The sequence below is a fragment of the Corvus kubaryi genome, unplaced genomic scaffold, assembly GCF_017639235.1.
Source record: "Corvus kubaryi isolate FWS band 111438036 unplaced genomic scaffold, C.kubaryi_AGA036_p1.0 37396, whole genome shotgun sequence".
Classification (NCBI taxonomy): Eukaryota; Metazoa; Chordata; class Aves; order Passeriformes; family Corvidae; genus Corvus; species Corvus kubaryi.
Genome location: NW_024581135.1, coordinates 15405954 through 15426101, shown reverse-complemented (window position 1 = coordinate 15426101; position 20148 = coordinate 15405954). Strand labels below are relative to the sequence as shown.

General features: G+C 58.6%; 2 protein-coding genes across 8 annotated transcripts; one reads left to right on the top strand and one right to left on the bottom strand.

The window, feature by feature from the left end:
• Positions 1-12: 12 nt before the first annotated feature.
• Positions 13-10105, top strand: ZNF142 (zinc finger protein 142). 2 transcript variants are annotated; one of them, XM_042040608.1, is made up of 9 exons: positions 13-125; positions 576-903; positions 1443-2081; positions 2330-2590; positions 3049-3861; positions 4092-4269; positions 4908-8133; positions 9026-9131; positions 9491-10105. In XM_042040608.1, exons 2-9 carry the CDS (start codon positions 621-623, stop codon positions 9988-9990), a joined length of 6006 nt encoding a protein of 2001 aa, XP_041896542.1. In that variant the 5' UTR covers positions 13-125; positions 576-620; the 3' UTR covers positions 9991-10105. The 2 variants fall into 2 exon arrangements, with proteins under 2 accessions (XP_041896542.1, XP_041896541.1); XM_042040607.1 differs by having other exon boundaries at positions 2327-2590.
• A 145-nt stretch (positions 10106-10250) lies between these two features.
• Positions 10251-20099, bottom strand: PLCD4 (phospholipase C delta 4). Of its 6 annotated transcripts, none has more exons than XM_042040621.1 (16): positions 19997-20099; positions 17306-17358; positions 16798-16956; positions 16108-16336; positions 15755-15884; positions 15001-15232; positions 14417-14618; positions 14008-14152; positions 13448-13600; positions 12949-13089; positions 12433-12589; positions 11972-12088; positions 11539-11717; positions 11240-11375; positions 11017-11166; positions 10251-10889 (listed from the first exon to the last, which is right to left on the bottom strand). In XM_042040621.1, exons 2-16 carry the CDS (start codon positions 17328-17330, stop codon positions 10783-10785), a joined length of 2262 nt encoding a protein of 753 aa, XP_041896555.1. In that variant the 5' UTR covers positions 17331-17358; positions 19997-20099; the 3' UTR covers positions 10251-10782. The 6 variants fall into 6 exon arrangements, with proteins under 6 accessions (XP_041896555.1, XP_041896557.1, XP_041896556.1 ...); XM_042040623.1 differs by having other exon boundaries at positions 17306-17355; XM_042040622.1 differs by having other exon boundaries at positions 17306-17382; positions 19997-20091.
• Between the last annotated feature and the right edge of the window lie 49 nt (positions 20100-20148).

Below are 20148 nucleotides of genomic sequence, written 5' to 3'. Positions count from 1 at the left end.
GCTGCGCGAGAGGCACAAAGGGCGGCGCTCTCGCCGCCCGACACCGCCACCGAGATGTGCCGGGGCAGGGGGACCCGGAGCGGCGGGGACAGCCCGGGCTGAGGGGACCCTGGCGACAGCCCAGGGTAAGGGGCGAGAGACTGGGGATGCCAGGGACAGATCGGGGCGAGGAGTGAGTGGCTGGGAGGGCCGGGAACTGCCTGGGATGAGGGGCTGGGGGGGCTGGGAACAGCCCGGGGTGAAGGGCGAGGGGCTGGGGGGGGACCTGGCCGGGCGGGACTCGTGGAGGCACCTGCTGGCTGGAGACTGGGCATAGCTCTGAGGGTGGGCTCGGGGCTCGGCCCAGCTGGACCCAGGGAGCAAGCCCGCGGTGTTGGGCTGAGGGAGAGGGCACAGGTGTCCTTGCGTTCTTGTCTCCCCCGTGACAGAGGGCTTTGCCAGCGGCCTGCTTGAGGCACAGCAGGAAGGAGTCAGCACTGAGATACCCTGCCTTCAGCCTGGCACCACAGGCTGCTCCCCAAAATCCTCTTGGGCCCTGGGATGTCCCTCATTTAAAGTGCTTTCTTCTGTTTCAGACTGAGAGGTCATCCAGCCCAGCACCAAGGCAGTGCCTGGTGGCAATGAGTGCAGCAGTGACTGTATCAGAGGGTGCCAGCAGGGAGATGGAGTCCCTGTGCTCGGAGCTGCTCTTGCCCACACCAGGAGAGGTGGGAGCCGTGGGAAGCCCTGGTGTGGCCAGCACTGGTCTGGCTGGGACACCCCCGCTGGCTGCTAGCCAGGACTTGCTGCTGGCAGAGGCATCGATGCCTGGGGAAGGGGCTCACTCTGAAGGAAGCAATGTGGAAATATTCATCGAGGCAGTGGCTGGCAATGTGACACTGAGCAACGCGGCTAGTGCCACAGGTATGGGATGCAGGGAGCGCAGAATGGGCCCCACTGTATTCAGCAGAGGGAGAAAGGTCTGGCCAGGGTCCCTGTCCCAGGTGCCCTCAGATCTCTGACCCTGCATCATGAGTCTGGTGCCACCACTGGGCACAGACCTGGCACCAGCTGGGTGTGTGGATGGGGAGAGTGGCTGTGGGAGTTGCATGCTGCGTGAGAGGGTTGCTCCAGGCTGTTGGTAGGGACCAGACAGAGATCTCCACCTGGGCTGCTGCCCCCCAGCATGCTTCGCACGTGGATCTGGTGTGGGTGCATCCTAATAGGAATGGGGCCAGACCAGCCTCTCATTTCTGTATGCCTCCAAGGTGCAAAGGGACAGAACTGGTTATTGTGGTCACCTGGGTGGTGGTATTCCCCTCTTATGGGAGATGTGGTTCCCAAACTGTAATTTGTGGCAATAGGGGTTTATTCTCCTTGTCCAGAGCTGGAACTGAACCACCAGTCCCAAGCTCTGGGCCTGGCAAAAGCTGTTTCTAACACTCATCCCTTGCTCTCTGCAGAGGTTCTGGTCAAAGTGGTGGAACTGTACTTCTGCGAGAGGTGTGGCCAGAGCTTCTCAGAGGCCTCCCTGCTGTCCCAGCACCAGTGCCTGCTGCTTCCCCCCCCAGAGCACCTGGAACTCCCAGGGGCACTGTTGGCTTCTGCCAGCGAGGGCCAGACTGACCCTGTGGGCTCAGAGCTGCCCAGAGCCAGCACACAGGAGAGCTCTGCTTCCGAGTGCCTGCTGTGCCCCGTCTGCCGGGAGGCATTTGTGCAGCCTGGCCAACTCAAGGAGCACTTCAAGACCCACCGTGCCCCGTTGGGAGCCCTGTCCTGTCCCGAGAGGGGCTGCCACTTCACCACAGAGGACCGCAAGCAACTGCGCAGCCACTTGCGCCACCTGCACGGGGCGTCCCCTGTGTCCTGCGCCTGCCGGGCCTGTCCGCTGCTCTTCCCCAGCCGCCAGGCCATGGAACAGCACCACCGGACACACTTCCCCTTCCACTGTGGCCACTGCGACTTCATCACGGCCAATGCTAAGCTCTTCTGGCAGCACAGGAAGGGTCACACCATAGAGTCCCCCTCTGAGATGCCCGCAACAGGCGACCCCCCAAGTTCAGACCCCCACGGCCTCGACCAGTGCTGCGTCCTGCCATCAGGTATAGCTGGGTGGGGGGTTGGGGCCTGTGGGTGCTGCAGAGGCTGGCTTTGTCTGTGCATCCCAGTTACAACTGGAGGAGTGGGGGGTGAAGCTGCGGTGCTGGAGGGTTGGGAACTCTGCATTCCTGCCTCCCTGCAGCAATGTTTGTGCTCTCCATCTCAGCCAGGTAGATTTTCTGCATGTGTGTGGGGGTGGCTTCCTCTTGCCTGGAATGTGATGATCTCTTGTCTTTCCCCACTGAAGCAGCATCAGAAGGGCAGGAGGAGGCAGGTAATTGCCACCCTGGGTGGAAAGCCAGCGCAGTAGAAGCCAGGCCAGCAAAGCCTGAGGGTACTGGGGACAACTTCTTGAAGGGGCAGAAAGCATCAGCTGGAGAAGAGGACTCCGACAGCAGTGGGGATGAATCACCAGAGGAGGATGGAGAGAGCCTCTGCGAAGCTGAGGCCAAAGAGAATGGGAAGACAGCTCCCAAGAAAGTTGGAGTGCCACAGGCACAGCACTTCAAAGGTAGGATGTGGGGCCCTACTAAGACGTGGTCAGGCTTTGTGAACAAGCACCACATCCTCAGGGCTGGCAGGGAAATGTGGCCCAGGCTGATGGGTGACCTCATATCTCCTGCATGTACCAGTGCACTTGTTCTCCCAACCTCTGCCCAAGCAAATATGTCCCTTCTTTTCCTGTTCACACATGCTGCCAGGTTTAGGCAAAGGTCTGCCTGGCTTTGGGGACCAGGGGCACGTGGGCAGGCCTGATGTAGGCTGCGCTTTGCCAGTGTTGAGCTGGAAAGAGCTCACCTGAAGTGTGCTGGTGGCTTGGGGTGGGGACAGTCCCTCTTGAGTAGGTGGTGGCTGTGTGACTGCACATGTATAAACCCTCACTGTGGCACAACTGGATCAGGGACAGAACACCCACCTGTGCTCTCCATCTTTTCCCTGTTAACTGCTCCCCCTCCTCTGTTCCCCCAGGAGATGTTGCAGAAGGCTCCGAGTACCTCTACAAAACCCACATGTGCCCCGAATGCAAGCGGTGTTTCAAGAAGCGGACGCACCTGGTAGAGCACCTCCACCTGCACTTCCCTGACCCCAGCCTGCAGTGCCCCAACTGCCACAAGTACTTCACCAGCAAAAGCAAGCTGAAAATCCACATGATGCGGGAAACGGGCGAGAAGGCTCATCGCTGCCCACTCTGCCACTACAGCTCAGTGGAGAAGAACGCCCTCAACCGCCACATGGCCAGCATGCACGAGGACATCTCCAACTTCTACTCCGATGTTTACTCCTGCCCCGTCTGTGAGGAGAAGTTTCGACTCAGCCAGGCCCTCAAGGAGCACTTGAAGACTCACAAAGCCGAACCCAAGAGGCTGAGCTGCTTCCACGGGGACTGCGACTACTGCGCAGAGGACCGGAAGGAGTTTGTCCGTCACCTCAAGGATGCTCATGGCATCAAGGCGGTGGAGTGCAAGTACCATGCCTGCTCGCTGCTTTTCGGCACGGCTGAGGCCATGGAGGCTCACCGGAAAACCCACTACGCCTTCCACTGCCAGCAGTGCGACTTCATCTGCTCCAACAAGCACGTTTTCCGCAAGCACAAGAAGCAGGGGCACCCGGGCAGTGAGCAGCTCCAGTGCAGCTTCTGCCCCTATGCCACTTTCAACCCTGTGGAGTTTCACGACCACGTGGGCAAGATGCACGCCAACGAGAAGATCCACAAGTGCACTGAGTGTGCCTTTGCCACCGCGCACAAGCGGGTGCTCATCCGGCACATGCTGTTGCACACTGGTGGGTGTCCCTTGTAGGGGTCCCAAAAGCTGAACTGGGATGGGGAAGGTGTCTTGTCCTGGCCCTGGGTGGGTAGAGAGGGCTGAGTTAGGGCTCCTGGGTCCCACCACCAGCTTTGCCACCTCAGGATCACTTGGCTGAAGTTGTTGCATGCTCCCTGCTGAGCTGGTTTCTCTGCCGTGTTGCTTTATCTGGCTGTCATGCTGAAGGCATTTGTGTGTTGCATGTAGGAGAGAAACCTCACAAGTGTGAGCTCTGCGACTTCACGTGCCGGGATGTGAGCTACCTGTCCAAACACATGCTGACCCACTCCAATGACAAGAACTTCATGTGCACCGAGTGCGGGTACATCACCAAGTGGAAGCATTACCTGAACGTCCACATGCGCAAGCACACTGGAGATCTCCGGTAAGACCCCCTGCTCCACTGGCCTGGCAGCATAGTCAAGGCTCCCCAGATCCTGCTCTAGGGGTCTGCTTCTCCTGGCTGCATTGTGTGCCAGACTTTCTCATGTCTGGCCTGCTCTGTCCGGTGCATAAGAAATGTGGTCTTTGAACTTGCAGCATGGTGCTGTGGAGGCAAAGCTATTTTTGTTGTCTCTATGCCACCAAGGAGGTGTATTACCTCAGAGGTGCAACTCTGAGCTTGGGTTCATGGCTCTGCTGTTGTTTGTGGGTCAAGGCCTGTTCAGGACTGCCAAATTATCACCTCATTTGGGTCTAGCCTTCCTCCAGGGATGCTGGAAGTGCTGTTGGTGTGCACATGTGAGAATATGTGTGTCTGACATGGTCACTGTATGGATTACTCAGGTAATCTATCTCCAGTCCCCAGGCTGGGGGTGTAAAGAACCAGCAGTGCCAAGGGCTGTAGTAGGGAGGAATGGCCTGTGGTAAGAGCTGTCTGGATGGCAAAGGTCAGATCTGGAAAATCGAACAATACCCCTTCCCCATTTGTCTGGGGTGGGGAAAGAGAGCTCAGCACACCTGACTAAGCTCAGCCTGCCCCAGTTCCTTGTGCTGCCTGACCAGTTCTGCTTGTCCCCACAGATACCAGTGTAACCAGTGCTCATACCGGTGTCACCGTGCTGACCAGCTGAGCAGCCACAAGCTGCGGCACCAGGGTAAAAGTCTGATCTGCGAGGTGTGCGGCTTCGCCTGCAAGCGCAAGTACGAGCTGCAGAAGCACATGCAGACGAAGCACTCGCAGAACTACCAGGTGCCTGTCTTCCAGTGCCAGTACTGCACCTACCAGACCAAGTACAAGCAGGCGCTGCTGAACCATGAGAACTGCAAGCACACCAAGCAGAAGGAGTTTCGCTGTGCCCTGTGTTCATACTGCACCTTCAGTAACACCAGCCTCTTCTTCCACAAGCGCAAGATTCATGGCTATGTTCCTGGTGACAAGGACTGGCTGGAAAATTACGCCAGCAAGGAGCTGGAGATCAGCTCATCTGAGGCACTCTTTGGCTATGAGCTCGGTGCAGCCCTGCATGTGGATGCCAGTTCCTCCCTCACTGGCAAGGAGCAGTGGATAAAGGAGAAGCCATCCCAAGCAGAGTCTCAGGGAGAAGAGGGCTACCAGCAAGTGTTCGTGGTGCCCCTCCTTGAGCAGGATGCTGCTCCACCAGAGAGCAGCAGTGAGGCAGAGAGAGGTGTGGGCGAGGGGGAGCAGAGCTGTCCTATTGCTGGCAATGCCCTGGAAGATGACTGCCTGCAAGGAAATGCTGCCACAGGCTCTACTGAGCTCACTGTTTCTGAAGATGTGGCAGAGAGCTGCACCTTGCACTTGGAGGCACTGAATGTCTCGTCTGACCCTCTCCTGGAGAACTTGACTGGAGGAGCCTGTGTGACCCAGCCAGAGAGTGTGGAAATGCTGTCCTGCAAGGAGCCTCCCGCAGCCTATGAGATGCTGGGCTCCCAGGATGGCCTTGGCTTGGAGGACAGTGGCAATACACTTGAAGACATCCCAGACTTTGAGGAAGAGGAGGTAAATGTACAGGAAGACAAAGTGGTGAAGGGCAGTGTAGCGGCAGGAGACAACCAGGGAAAAGATGCCCTAAAGGAGGACATGGGCCACCTTGAGGGGTCATGCTCAGACCACCATAAGTTGGTGGCAGACACGGAGCTGAGAGAGACCAGCCAAGCCAAGCTGCCAGAGGCCTGGCTCAGCATGCTGAAGACACGTGAACAGGGCCGCCTGCCTGTCCCAGAGGATGTCACCACCTCTGGTGACAATGCCAGGGGCGGCTCGGAGTCAGTGCTGAAGGCTCTGCGGAAGCAGGACAAGGAGCAGGCAGAGACGCTGGTGCTGGAGGGCAGGGTGCAGATGCTGGTGGTGCAGTCGGAGAGCCAGGTCTTCAAGTGCGAGAAGTGCTCGTACATCACACGGAAGGAGAAATCCATGTCCCTGCACTCCAAAGCCAGCTGCCAGAGCCGCCGGGCCCCGCTTGTGTGCCGTGAGTGTGGCGCCAGCTTTAAACAGCAGAGGGGACTCAACACCCACCTCCTGAAGAAGTGCCCAGTTCTCCTGAAGAACAAGATCCTCAAACCAACCAGTCAGGAGGCACCTGGACTGTGCCAACCTGCTCACCAGCCTGGTGATAATGGTACAGAAATGGCAGAGAGCGAGAAGGGAGGCTCAGAGGAGTCCAGGCATACTGAGAGCCCTTGGGAAGCTGAACTGCTGCCTGATAAAACACAAGCAGGAGGCAGTCCTTTGGCTGGGGCACAGACATTGGGCTGTCATATCTCTGAGAAATCCCTGCTGGTTGACAGCACAGAGATGGCAGAAGAGCCTCCCCAGCAAGGGGGAGGTACTGAGCCAGGTGGAGCTGCTGGTGCCTCCCAGCCTGGGAAGCCCTCAGAGAAATACCGACTGGAGGGAGGGAAGCTGCACTGCAATGCCTGCTCCTTTGTGTGCTCCCGTGTCACCACCATCACCTCTCATGTGGAGGATGGCTGCCGGAACCTGGAGCAGTTCTGGTGCTCCCTGTGCCCTGAGGCCTTCCGCTCCCGGCGGGCACTCAAGAGCCACTGTGCTGAAAAGCACATCATGCATCCCAAGGAGGACGAACCCCAAAGGACCGAACTCCCTGAGGGGGACCCACCCAGTGTTGAGAAAGGCCAGCCCAGTGAGCTCCCACTGGATGCAGCCCCACCAAAAGCCACCCTGCCCAAGAGGAGGCGTTTCTCCTGCCCCACTTGCCCCTTCACCTGCCACCAGGAACGGGCCATGAAGACGCACAAGAAGAGGGGCTGCGTGACTCTGGGCGAGTTTCGTTGCACCTCCTGCCCCTTCACCTCCAAGGTGGCCAAAGCCCTGCGGCTGCACCGCAGGCTGCACCGCAAGCACTACAGCAAGCGGCCACAGCTGCAGTGCCGCCAGTGCGAGTTCACCTGCAAGCAGGCCCGGTGCCTGCGGCAGCACGTCCGCATCAAGCACGAGGGGGTGAAGCCGCACAAGTGCCGCTACTGCGAGTTCAGCACCACGCGACGCTACCGCCTGGAGGCCCACCAGTCCCTGCACACTGGCGTGGGGCGCATCTCCTGCAGCATCTGCAGCCAGACCTTCGGCACCAACTCCAAGCTGCGCATCCACCGCCTGCGGGTGCATGAGAAGACACCCACCCACTTCTGCCCGCTCTGTGACTACAGCAGCTACCTGCAGAATGACATCACCCGCCACGTTAACAGCTGCCACCATGGTGAGCTCAACTTCGGCTGCTCCCGCTGTGAGGCTCGCTTCAGTTCTGAGACGGCCCTCAAGCAGCACGTCCTGCGGCGGCATGAGGAAAAGGTTTCCTACAGCTGCCCACGCTGCGACTTTGTGTGTCACAGTGAGGCCACGCTCAAGTGCCACGTGCAGAAGCAGCACCCACACCTGGAGTGCAGCACCTGCAAGGAGACCTTCGCCACCCGGGAGGCACTGGAGGAGCACAAGACGCAGCATTTCAGCCACCGCTGTGAGCTGTGCAGCTTTGCAGCCAAGGAGCGGCAGCAGCTGGTGCGGCATTACATGGAGAGCCATGAGCCAGCTGCCCCCCAGGACAAACCCCTGCACTGCCCCTTCTGCGACTTTGCCTGCCAGCACCAGCTTGTGTTTGACCAGCACATGAAGGGCCATGGGGGCACCCGCGTGTACAAGTGCTCGGACTGTGAGTACACCACCAAGAACAGGCAAAAAATCACGTGGCACATCCGTATCCACACTGGAGAGAAGCCCTACAAGTGCCACCTCTGTAAATATGCCTGCGCCGACCCCTCACGTCTCAAGGTAAGAGCTCTGCTTGGGAATGTATCCTGTTGCGTCTGCGTGGCTTGAGGGGCATCCAGCCACAGGGCTTTGGGGAAGAAGTTCCCAAGGGGAGGTTTTATCCTCTGTGTTCAGTGGCTCATACTGAACAGAAATAGGAGACAAGCACATAAAAGTCATGTCAGTACAATACATTTCTTCTCTGCCGTTGCAGTTTAAGGGCGAGGGAGACTTTTAACAAAGCAAGAAGGTGGGCAGCAGTCTGTGTTCACTTTTCTTACTGACATCTTTGACTTTCTCTGGGTGCAGCTTGCACCATTCAAAGTCAAGTTTGGCTGCTTGCTGGCTTCGGCATGCTCTGTGGTGCCAGTTAGACGGTGCAGGGAAACCTCCAGCTTTCTTGCAAGCAGAGCATGACCTTGCCCTCATTTTTGTAGGTGATTAGCATCCTGATGTGTGGTAAAGGGCTTTTCCTGGAAAAGGAAATGCGTGGGTGATGGAGGCATAGGGTAATGGAGGGAAAAATAGTCTGGTTTTGCTAAAAGAAGTATTGACTTTTTTAATGGCCAGGTTGAGCTGGAGCTCCCTGGGGCCACCTGGGTGAGGCTGTGCAATGTGCTCAGCTCTGTTGGGCTGGGTTTTTAACCTGACTCTGCCTTACATACCAAACTGGGGAACAAAGCCTGTGCCATCCACAGGCTGGGACAGAGCAGCTCAACAGTACAGGCATCTCATCCTGACCCTGCTGTGGATCCCCCTTGCCCATAGCCTGCCAAGCAAGCACACAGCCCTCCTTGTCCCATGCAGCTGGAGATGTCAGAGCTGTCTTTGAGCCTCTCATTGCCACCCCAGAGCCCTGCACATCCCCAGGGCAGGGGACATGGTCTCATCCTGACCCTATCCTCCTGCCCAGTATCACATGCGGATCCACAAGGAGGAGCGGAAATACCTCTGCCCTGACTGTGGCTACAAATGCAAGTGGGTGAACCAGCTCAAGTACCACATGACAAAGCACACAGGTGAGTGCTGCCCACTGAGGACAGGCTGTCGAGCACCAGGGAGGGTGTTGGGGCTGCTCCATGCTTCTCTTTCTGCCAGTGGCCCAGCTGGTGATGGAGGAGGACATTTAGGGGGCAGCACATCATCCTGTGCTAATGGGGTGGGGGCAGTGCTCTCAGGTGGGAGGGAAGTTTGGGTGGCACAGACCCTAGGCACTGTTTGGAGCCTTGGAAATGGGGATCTTGGTGTGCCTGCTAACAAAATGGGATGTGGGGGGAAGTCCCTGGGGACTGATGCTCTGTTATAGGGATGGTGAGACCCGTGGACTGGGGAGCACTGTGCCCCTATCCCGGTGCCATCCCCTTCCCTGTTGCCACAGGCCTGAAGCCATACTGCTGCGATGAGTGTGAGTACTGCACCAACCGTGCGGATGCCCTGCGGGTGCATAAGGAGACACGGCACCAGGAAGCCCGTTCCTTCATCTGTGAGCAGTGTGGCAAAGCCTTCAAGACCCGCTTTCTCCTCAAGACTCACCTGAAGAAGCACAGTGAGGAGAAGCCCTATGTGTGCAACGCCTGCGGGCGGGCTTTCCGCTGGGCAGCTGGCCTGCGCCACCACTACCTGACGCACACCAACGAGCACCCCTTCTTCTGCCGCTACTGCCCCTACAAGGCCAAGCAGAAGTTCCAGGTCATCAAACACATCCAGCGGCATCACCCTGAGCACGGGGCTGTCGACCCTAGCCAGGGGGTGGGAAAGGACCCCAGCACTCACACTGTCCACTTACACACTGTGCAGAGGGAGAGCCAGGCCAAGGGGCCCCCCAGGATGGAGCAAGAAGGAGGGTGCCCTGTGGAGAAGGATGGCACGCCACAGTGAGGCTGAATCCCAACTGCTTTAAGGTGCTGGTGGCACAGGCCTGCTGCAGAGATGTATGTGTGTGTACAGGCATATATGTATATGGGTTGTAAAATACACAACTGTATAAAAGGAATCCCTCAGTTCCTTTTAATACCATTTATTTGGGCTGCTTGGAACCCCTGTGTGAACAGTGGGCCAGGTACCCACAGAGAAAGAGAGCACAAACCCAAGCTCAGCTCCCCCTCTCTCCCCAGCACTGCTGCACCCAGACCCGGACCTGTTTGTCACTGAACAATTTATTAGGTTGCTTACAGAGAAAGGATGGGACAAGGGTTAATTTGGGGCTCTAGGGGCCAAGGGATGTGATGGGGTTCTGCAGGGTTAGGGGGCAGTGAGGACCAACTTTACTCCCAGCTGTGCCCAGCCCTAGGGTTTGCTCGGCTCCAGCCTTGCTCCCCTGGCTGGAGGGGGACCAGCCCCTGCAGCAGAGCTGGGCCACACACCATCTCTCCTCCTTCCCACAGTCAAGCTGTGACCATGGGCCAGGGCAGGATGCCTGTGGAGGGTGCAGGGAGCTGCACTGGTGTAGACCCCACACTCATGCATGGGCAGCAGCAACCTGAACCTGGAAAGGGGAGGTCAGTGCTTTTTCCAGCCCTTGGAGGCTACTGCAGAAGGAGTCACAGCAGCAACAATGACACAGGGATGACAGAAACAGCTCAACAAGAGGGCAAGGTGGTTGGCTCTATGGCCCCAGCTGCTTGGAGCTGGCTCTGTGGCTTCCATCTGGGTGCTGCTCACCCCATGAGCTCAGTCCTGCTCAGGACCAGGTGGTTTGGTGATGCATATATGGACAAAGAGCGAAGAGGGTGGGATGCTGGTGCCATCCTTTGAGAGGAGATGGATGTGGCGATATCCTGCAGGAAGGACAGCAAGGTTCTGGCCAACTGGAGTCCCGCCCTCCTCTCTAGTACTCAGCTGAGCCCCAGACATGCCTGCAGGGCTGTCCTGGGTGCCCAAAACCACTGAGCAGCAGCCACTCACCGGGTTTGATGTTGGCAAAGGCTAGGGTGAACTGACCCACGAAATCATTCCTGGAAGTCTTGTCATAATCCTCCACCACAAAGCGGATGAGGGCCAGCTCTGGCACGTGGAGCTGAAACTGCAGTGTCTCATCCCAGCGGGGGTTAAACCCTGGGAAGAGAGAGCAGGTGCTGAGAGAGTGAAGGACAGCAGGGACTGTGCCTGGTACCACCGTGGGTCTCACCATTGTTCTCGATGTACTTGGTCTCCTGGTGCGCCTGGTCCGCGGGGACCCCGTAGATCTCCACACGCACCAGTGGGTCAATGATGGCTCCCTCCTTGCTGTTGGCCACTTTGGGCAGCTGCTGCCCACTGATTACCTGCAGGAAGGAGCATGAACCCCCTGAGCTGGGGAGCAGCCAAATCTATCTGTTGTAAGGCTACTTGGCTCCACACTGCCTAACAGTGTCCCCATCTGTCTGGGACCAAGAGAGCCCCAGCACACTATCATGGCTTCCCCAGGGTCTCTCCACAACCCTGTACCTGGATTGTCAGGGTGATGGGGCCAGGGCCTTCCCGGCTGCTGGGGTCACTAGGGTTGAAGAGAGTCTCCTCATCCCTCATGAAGGGTGGTTTGAGCACGTAGCCACAGCAGCCGTTCTGGCTGAAGAGCCCATCACACAGGTCCATCTCCATGCCGGCTGTCTGGAAGTTCAAGGCCACTGGAGGGAGGTGGCAGGGAAAAGGGTTCAGAACAGCTTGGAGACACTGCTTTGAGCAGAAAACCAGCCTGTCCCCATACCTAGAGAGATGTGGGGTTGCATAGGGGAATAAGGCACTAGTTCCTGGACCCCCCCAGGGCAGCACAAGAGCCAGCAACCTGACCTGGCTCCGGATAGGGTTGTAGCTGGCATTAACACAGGTGTTGATGGTGGCATTTGGCACAGCCCACAGCCCTGTTGCACCCCGGCCATACCGATCTGGCACCCCACATTCCACATCTCCTGGGGGCTGTAGTTGGAGGAGTCAGTCCGCATCCCGCTGGGGTAGATGCGTGTCAGCTGCCAGGCATTGTGGCGAACAAACTCATTTCCTAGGGATAGAGTATGAGAGCCACTTGTGGGTTCATTCTCTGGCCTGCACAGCCACCCACATGTGCTGCCCATCCATCCATCCATCCATCCATCCATCCATCCATCCATCCACCTGCGCACCCACCCACCAATTCTCATCCCTCTCCCTGCTCAGGAATCCAGGTGTCCTGCCTTGTTTTGTAAGCCAATAACCTCATCACCTACCAGAGCCAAACCCCACAGTACAGCCCCACTGAACCCTGTTTCTCCCAGAAAGGGAGGGCTTTGGCACTACCCACGAGGAAGCCATTGGCCCCCTCTACTCTGTCCCAGTCACCCGGTGCCACTGCCCCCTTAATCTCACCTTCATCCCGGATGAGCTTCCTGGCCTTGGCTTCAGAGAGGGAGGAGATCTCAGAGGGCCGGGAATGGCTGCGGGCCTCCTGGAAGCCCCGGAAGGGCACGTTCTTGCAGTAGATGATACAGTCGGACAATGCTTGTGCCAGGCTCTCCTTGTCCTTCTGCAAGGCAGAGCCATGTTGGGTCCCCCCTGATGGGAGCACCACCCACCAGCACTCAGCCAGGCCAGGGCCTGTAGAGCCAGGGCAGGCAAGAGCAGCCAGAGGTGTGCTGGTGGATGGCAGCATCCCTACTATGAGCAGCCTTCCTGGCAGGAACAGAGCAAGCAGGGGACCTCCAATATGTTGCCACCACAACAAGGAGGGAGCTGGCATGGCCAGAGGCAGAAAGGGCTGTCCTCCCTGCCTGGTGATGTCTCTGCAGTCTCTGTCTCCCCTCTATGCAGTAGGATGTCACCACAGCTCATACCTGTGTCCAGGGACTCAGTGGTCCCAGCTGGTCCCCAGCCTGGGCCACTTACCTTTGCCCTCCGCTTCTCCTCCTCTGCCTCTGCCCCATTGTCATTGTCAGACACATCGGGCGCCTCATCCCCTGGCCCATCCAGGGTGTCCTCCAGCCGCCCAATCTTCTTGCCCTTCAGCAAGATCTTGTGCTTCAGCTCCTGTGGGGTTGGGGATAGAGAAGCACCTTGGGCTACTCAGCGCTTCCATGGCCATGTCCCCTGGGATCCTGAACTGCTGGAGGCCAGCATGACCAGATCACTTCAGCACTCAGGAGGGGATGGGGTAGGAACGTTTTGCCCTGCTCTCTGATTCTGCAGGGCATGGGGAGACAACCCTGGGGACAGCCTTTGCACCTCTGTGAACATGAGGACACCCACCCCCAGGGTCCTCAAATCCTCCAGTGGAGCAGGACAATGCTGGAACAGGTTGGCCTATTCTCTGAACAGCAGATCCACTTCCTTAGCACACTCTCAAGGCAGGACAGAGATGCCCTGCACAGCTGTGCTCTGTCCCTACCTCTGGGGATGGGAGCTGGGTGGGGACATGCCCATCAATGGTAGTGGTGAGGAGCTGTTCCCCCAGGATGTCCTTGAGCTGCTGGGCCAGGACCTCCTGCTGCTCCATGCTGCAGTGGTTCTCCAGGGACAGGATCACTGGGTAGTCCGAGGTCTGAGGAGCAACATGCACAGCTGGAGATCAGCCTTGGTGGGGCTGGTGAGCTCTCACAAGGGCTTCATCCATGCATGATCAGTGCCAGGATGGAGCCACTTGTGTCTGTTTGTCCCCTGAGACCTTCATACCCCTCCAATCCCCCAGTACCCCCCACATCCCATCTCACCCCTGCACCCCCAACAGACCTTGTCTGCATGAGCACCCACCCCCTGGCACAGCACAGTGCAGGCTGTCCCCAGGAAGTGACACAGCCGCCCTCCTCTCCCGCAGTGTGACCAGTCCGGCTGCATCACCAGGTGTGTGAGCCTCAGCACCACTCCCCCTCCAGGGACCCACCACTACCATGCATCCCCACCCACTGAGGACCACCCACGACCACCAGCACCTGGGGAAGGGTGCCTTACCTTGAAGGCGTACTTCCCCAGGGTGCTCACCACCTCCCGGAAGGGGATCTTGGAGGTGAAGGTGTGGCCGTGGTACACCATGGGCTCCCCATTTGGCCCGTCCCAGCAATCCACCTCCAGGCACCGGCAGCCCCGTTTCAGAGCCCTGGGGGTGGGTTGTCACCCCTGGAACCCTGCACTCAGCCAGGGCACCAGCTCCCTGCCCTCCCCTCTGCCCGTGGGTGTCACCCCTAAGGGACCAGGGGACACCCACCAAGGGTGGGGATGCTGCTGCATGCAGGGCAAGGCCAGAGGAGTGCACCACAGAGGAGCAAAGGAGCTTCTGGGGTTTACCCTATGGAGCTGCTGAGGACATGACACTGAGGTGGGAGGGTGTTGGAGGGCAGCTGGAAGGGAGCAGTCCCTTTACCTGATGTAGCCCTCGATGCTGCTCTGGCCCCGAATCTGATCCTCTATCAGGTAGGTGTTGTGGGAGGAGGAGATGAAGTAGTGGCAGAGTGGCTGGCTCATGTCCTGCCACAGCGCCCGGTGCTGGGGGTTGAAGATGGAGCCCTCCGGGGAGCAGAGGTACATGAGGAACCCATCAGCACTCAGCACATGGCGAGCCCGGGCTGCAGGCACAGGGGGAGGCTCAGCAACAGCCAGGGGACATGGAAGAGGCAGAATGGGGGCAAACAGGGCTGCTAGTGGCTCCTGGAATCCCCAAACTGATGCCAGAGTCTGGGGCACAGAAAGACATGCCACGGGGAAAGGTGGGCAGTGGACCCCAAAGCTGGACCTTGCACACCATGGCTGGTCAACCTTCTACACAAAAAAGGCCCAGGAACGGACCAAATAAAGCAGAACTGCACCCAGATCACACCTTGGTGAGTCTTCTTCTTGTGCCCACTCACAGCAGGATGGGGCTGGGAATGCTCCTGCCATGGGGCTGTGAGCCTGTGACCCCTCCTTGCCCCCATGCAGAGTACAGATGATGTCTGAGCCAGCTCTCACCTGTCTCCAATGGTTCATACTTGTCAATGAGCTCCATGGCCAGCTCCTCTGTGCCCTCATCCTCCAGCTGCTCTTGCCGTAGGAAATCCACCAGCTCCAGCAGCGTCAGCTTCTTTCCATCCTCAGAGAATTCCTGGAAGAGGCTCAGCACCTCCTCACGCTGCGTGAGAGACTTGTAGAAGAGTACAAATTCCTCCCCTTCCAGTGTCCCCGACTCTGACTTGTCAGCATCCTGCAAAGGAGCTCCCTCAGCACCCAGATGGGGCAAAACGGGGTGTCTTGGCCACGGAAGGTGCTGTGAGGGAATTCTCCCGCCCCAAACAGAGTCCCCCATGCCAGTGGCAGAGGCAGGCATTGATCAATGTTGGAATGGATGAATGGGCAGATGGAGGGCTGGTTAGGTGGATGGATGGATGGATGGATGGATGGGAGGGAGGGAGGGAGGGAGGGATAAAAAAACAGATGGCTGGTTAGCTTGGTAGACAGATAAGCAGCTGGATGGACAAATGAATGGGGGGGAAGAGCTGCCTTGGCTGGTTAGTTTAACAAATAAATGAACAAATGTGTGTTTGTTTGGGTAAACAGGTAGTTGGCTGGCTGGCTGGGTCGATGGGTGGATGGCTGGATGCATGGATGGGTGGATGGGTGGGTGGAAGAAAGTGATCAGGTCCTTTTGCAAGGAGGTGTTGTACAGCTTGTACCAGCCCTTCCAGTCTCTCTCCAGCCCCTCCAGACTCTCAGGTGCTGTGGTTACCTGGAAGAGCCGCAGGGCATGATCCTCGTTCATGTCCACGTTCATCATCTTCAGGAGATGCTGCACCTCCTTGAAGTTCATGCGCCCATCTTTATTCTTGTCAGCCTTCTGGAACCAGTCACGAATCCATGTGCGAGAAACCAGGGCAAATGTTAAGGGAAAGGACCTTGGCTATGAGAAATGGGGCTGGGGAGTATCAGAGTGCATCTTTTCCTTTTCCTGTGCCCTACACTGATGCAGATGGTGAGATCCAGAATAGCTACACACATGCTGGGGCAAGGCAGAAGATGCAGGGCCTGGGGAATGATCAGCAATGGGTGTGGGGGGTAGAGTGATGCTCTCAGGAAGGATATTGGTCTATCTTCTCCCTTTGGTCCATGGTGGTGGCCACCTCAATGAGCTGACGCAGGCCCTGGACCCAGCACTGTGCCTCCTCTGCCGAGCCAGCAATGAGGTCCAGGTTGCCACGACGGCCGTAGAAGACAATGGTGAAGCAGCGCTCAGGGGGGAACTCCTCGGCCACGCTCTGCAGCACCTCCGACTGGTGCCCTTCCCGCACCGTCTCCACATCGCTGATGGAGACTGGGGCAGAGGGAGGGGAGGCCTGTCTGTAGGGGACAAGGACCACAGGGGAAGGGGCCCTGCCCACAGACATCTATCCTTCCAGTCATCCCTTCTTCCACTCCATCCATCCATCCATCCATCCACCCACTGAGCTAGTAATCTATCCATTAACCATTGAGCTATCAAGTCAGCCAGTCATCCATCTGCCCCTTTGTCTGCTTATTCCTGCACTGGAATTCCAGAGGTTCCGTTTGTATCAGCTGCAATTTCTACTCAGCCCTTTTGACCCATGGGTCCTGCTGGGGGCAGGATGTTTCATGGAGACATGTGGGTGAGAAGAGATCTCACATGCAGAGCCTTTCTTCAATGCCCCAGCACCCTTAGCAAGCATAGCCCAAGAATCTCCGTACCTTCACATCCCTGTTCACTCTGAAACCTACTGACGGCCTCTCGGGCAACACAGAGCAGCTGGTACTCACAGGCAGACTCAGTTTTGCCTGTCCTCTTGGACTGGTACCAGATGGTCATGCAGTCTTCCTGCAGCTTGAAGTACCGCTGCTTCTTCCAGCTCTTGGACTTGACTTTGCACATCAGGGTCCCCTGCTGCATCTGCTCCAGTGTGTCTGTGAGCTGGATGCCTGGGGGCAGCATGGGCTGCATCACGGAGGGTGGGGGTATCCAGGCACTGCACCCTGGTACTTTTCTTTCTCTCACCTCCGGGATCCCACAAGGTCCCTCAACCCGTGAGGGAGGAGAGACGAACCAGAAACAAACTCCCTTCACCAGAAGAGTTGCACAAGGTAATTCCCCATCAACCCCTCCCATCCACCCTGGGCGCTTCCAAGCCCAAATCCCAATGGCCATGGTGGGGTAGGTATGCTTCTGAGTGCAGCAAGGTGAGCTCAACCCAGAAGCCAGATTTGGCTTGGCATAAATCCAGATGGCCCAATGCCCTGCCCTGCACCCATCCTCCGCTGGGGCACTCACGGGTGTTGCACAGCAGCGATGCCATAGCTCTGCCTTCTCCACACTGGCAGCTGCTGGGGAGGGAAGAGAGAGGGTGGCTGGGGGAAGCAAGGTCAGACCCTCATGCTGTGCCCAGGTCCCGCCGAGTGGGCTCCAGCTGTACCCATGTGTGTGCGAGGTGTGTGTGCCCCTGCCCGCATCTGAGCGCACCTATGTCTGTCTCCTGCTGGGTCATTGCATTCCTTAAGTGTCGAGTTCACACTGCCATACTCATGAAATATTAATCTGTGTTACCGGGAAGCCGGAGCTCAAAAGGTGTTGGTGGAAAACAGAAAAGCTTGCCAGCGCTGATGCCCCACAGCCCAGTGGGTACCAGAGCCCTGCTGCTCCCAGGTAAGAAGCAGCCCCTGAAACCAGGAAAAACTGCTCTGGTGGTGCCCAAGAATAGCCTCCACCACCTAGGAAACCACCCCAACCAGCAAATTTGAAAGTAAGGGAGAGGCGCAGCTGTGATAGCAAGGAAGGGGACACAGAGCAATGACCCTCAGCTCCCACAGCCTCTTCTCCCCAGGGAATACCAGCACCCCAGGCAGTGACTGCACCCGCAGCTGTACAGGGAGCACGCTGCAGTGAGTGGGACTATAAATACTACTGGACAATAAGACCTTGATTAGGCTGTTGAGACTTTAATTACTCTGACAAATCACTGGATGCGCTTGTCAGCCCGGTGCTGGAGCTGGGCCCTCAAGGAGCGGATGCCACAGCTGGTGGGCTGGGATTTGGGTGCAGGAGGGGACCCAGGGTCCCTGAGAGCAAAGGGCTCTGTGCCAGGGTGCAGGGGTAGCAGCCGTGCCCTAGGCCCCTGACTCAGCACAGGCACCGGTGAGGCAGGGCTGGGAATAGCTGGTGCTGTCAGCATGCAGGCAGCTGCCAAGCCCGACTGCCAGACCCTTGTGGGCTCTTGGGCCAGACAGCAGCCATCCCCTGCTCAGTGTGCCTCAGCAGGGCAGAACAGCACTGGCCAGGGCTGTAGCCCTGCTCTTGGGAGACATCCTAGTTGTGGGGCAAGCTGTGGCTGTTTGGCTGTCCCCAGGCCACATAGGGACCACCTGTCCACTCTTGGGGACCTCACATGTTGCCGGAGACATGGAGTAGCTGGGGTGCCATCCCAAATCCTTCCTAGTAGTGCCCAGTGCTGGGGCTGTGCCTTCCCAACACGGATGTTTCTTGCAAGGTTCAGACTGCAAGGACTTGCTGTAGTGCCTGTATCCCCCCACATCCAACCCACAGGGCGCTGACCCACTGGCCCAGGACTTGGAGTGCCCTCACGCAAAAACAGGGAGTAGCCCAGCACTCCTCTTGTGCCCTGCAGAGTCGGTGCCCTGATGCTGGCCAGCACAGCTCCAGGAGCGTCCCACATCCATCCCCTGCAGTGCGCTCTCAGCCCCTGCACCCCATGGCCCTCAGGGAACCAGGGGGGACAACCCCAGTCACCCATCCGCCTGCACCCTCCTGCTTTCCAGCAGCACCCAGCCTGGCACAGCCACTTCGCAGAGCCACAGCTCCAGGTGCTCACCTGCCCTGCAGCCCCTGTGCCGCAGCAGATCAGAGAGATGGGCATGTCTTAGGGAAGCTGGGGTGGAGGAAGAGGCACCAGGGCTGGAGAAGCAGGGAGACATGCAGGACTGGGACAGAGATGGGCTCAGTGCCACCAACAGTTCTGTCCTCTTGGCACCCTGCCATGCATGTGTACAAGGTGGCAGTGTGCAAGGGAGCAGCTTGCAGCCCTTGGGCCCATTACCACACTGAGTTTGGAGCTAAACTTCTCGCCCAGTGCCAGCCCCTCCAGGCTCCCAGCACAGCCCAAGCATGCCCAGTCCCAACCATGGAGCAGTGCCCTCCCCACAAACGCAGCAAAGAAGGGATGATCCCTTCCAGCCCAAGAAAGCCCAAGGAAGCACAAGGAAGGGCATGTGGATGCAAGGACACATCTCTTCTGCTCTCTCCTGTTATGTGAGGGATGCCACGAGCCCCTCACAGCCTGGCCCCATGCAGGCTCCCTTGCCCCAGTCTGAGTTACATTCTTGAGCCAAGCGGGATGAGAGCCAGGGTGTGGAGAAACCCAACCCGAGAGTTTCCCGCAGGGCAGCTGCCTGCTGCCAGAAACATCCCCAGCTACCCCAGCACACTCTGAGCCATTGCAGCGTCTCTCCTGATGGTGACAGGCCCCAGCAGAGCTGGAGGGCCAGCGAGTGTGAGCGGTCCCCAGCCGTTCCAGTGTGGAGTCCCCCGGCAGAATAAAATGCCACCTTACGGGTGACCGTGCCAGCACAGGGAGGGATGATCCCCTCACCCCCCTTCAGGCACCCCACACCTTGCTGCCCCGCTGTGCTTACAAACTGCCCGTGTCTGACGGGGGCAGAAGGGCTTGGAAGCGAGGCGAGGAACAGACAAGGGGCTCCGGGATGGAGCGGCAAACCCCAAGGGATTTGGGGTTCAGGGGGCAAATCACACCTTATGGCAAAGGACACAAAATCGCCGGCACTTCTCCTCCCGCCCCGCGCCACCCCAACAGTGCAGCCGCTCCGGGGCAGCGCAGCCCGAGACAGGGGGTCCCAGAGCCTGGAGGTCGCAGCCCCGTACCCGCCGCCGCCCCCTCCCCTCCGCAGGACGCCCGGCTGCCCGCGGAGGACCGGACGCCCAGCCCCTTACCCGCTCTCCGTTGCCGCTCCGCTCCGCTCCACCGCCGGCGGCCGCACGGAGCCGGGGCTGCCCGCCCCTCGGCAGCGCCTGGGCGGCGAGCCCTCCCCCGGCCCCCGCCGCCGCGGGACGCCCCCGGCCCCCGCACGCCCCGCAGCCGCAGC

Excerpts from the sequence above, each read along its gene's own strand:
- ZNF142 (XM_042040607.1), top strand. The coding sequence starts at position 621 with ATGAGTGCAGCAGTGACTGTATCAGAGGGTGCCAGCAGGGAGATGGAG. Across the intron at positions 4,270-4,907 it reads AAGCACACTGGAGATCTCCG|ATACCAGTGTAACCAGTGCT; the intron begins GTAAGACCCCCT and ends TTGTCCCCACAG. Across the intron at positions 9,132-9,490 it reads CCACATGACAAAGCACACAG|GCCTGAAGCCATACTGCTGC; the intron begins GTGAGTGCTGCC and ends CTGTTGCCACAG.
- PLCD4 (XM_042040620.1), bottom strand. The coding sequence starts at position 17,182 with ATGGCCATTGGGATTTGGGCTTGGAAGCGCCCAGGGTGGATGGGAGGG. Across the intron at positions 13,090-13,447 it reads CCCAGCTCCCATCCCCAGAG|GAGCTGAAGCACAAGATCTT; the intron begins GTAGGGACAGAG and ends CCAACCCCACAG. Across the intron at positions 11,718-11,971 it reads GAATGTGGGGTGCCAGATCG|TGGCCTTGAACTTCCAGACA; the intron begins GTATGGCCGGGG and ends ACCTCCCTCCAG.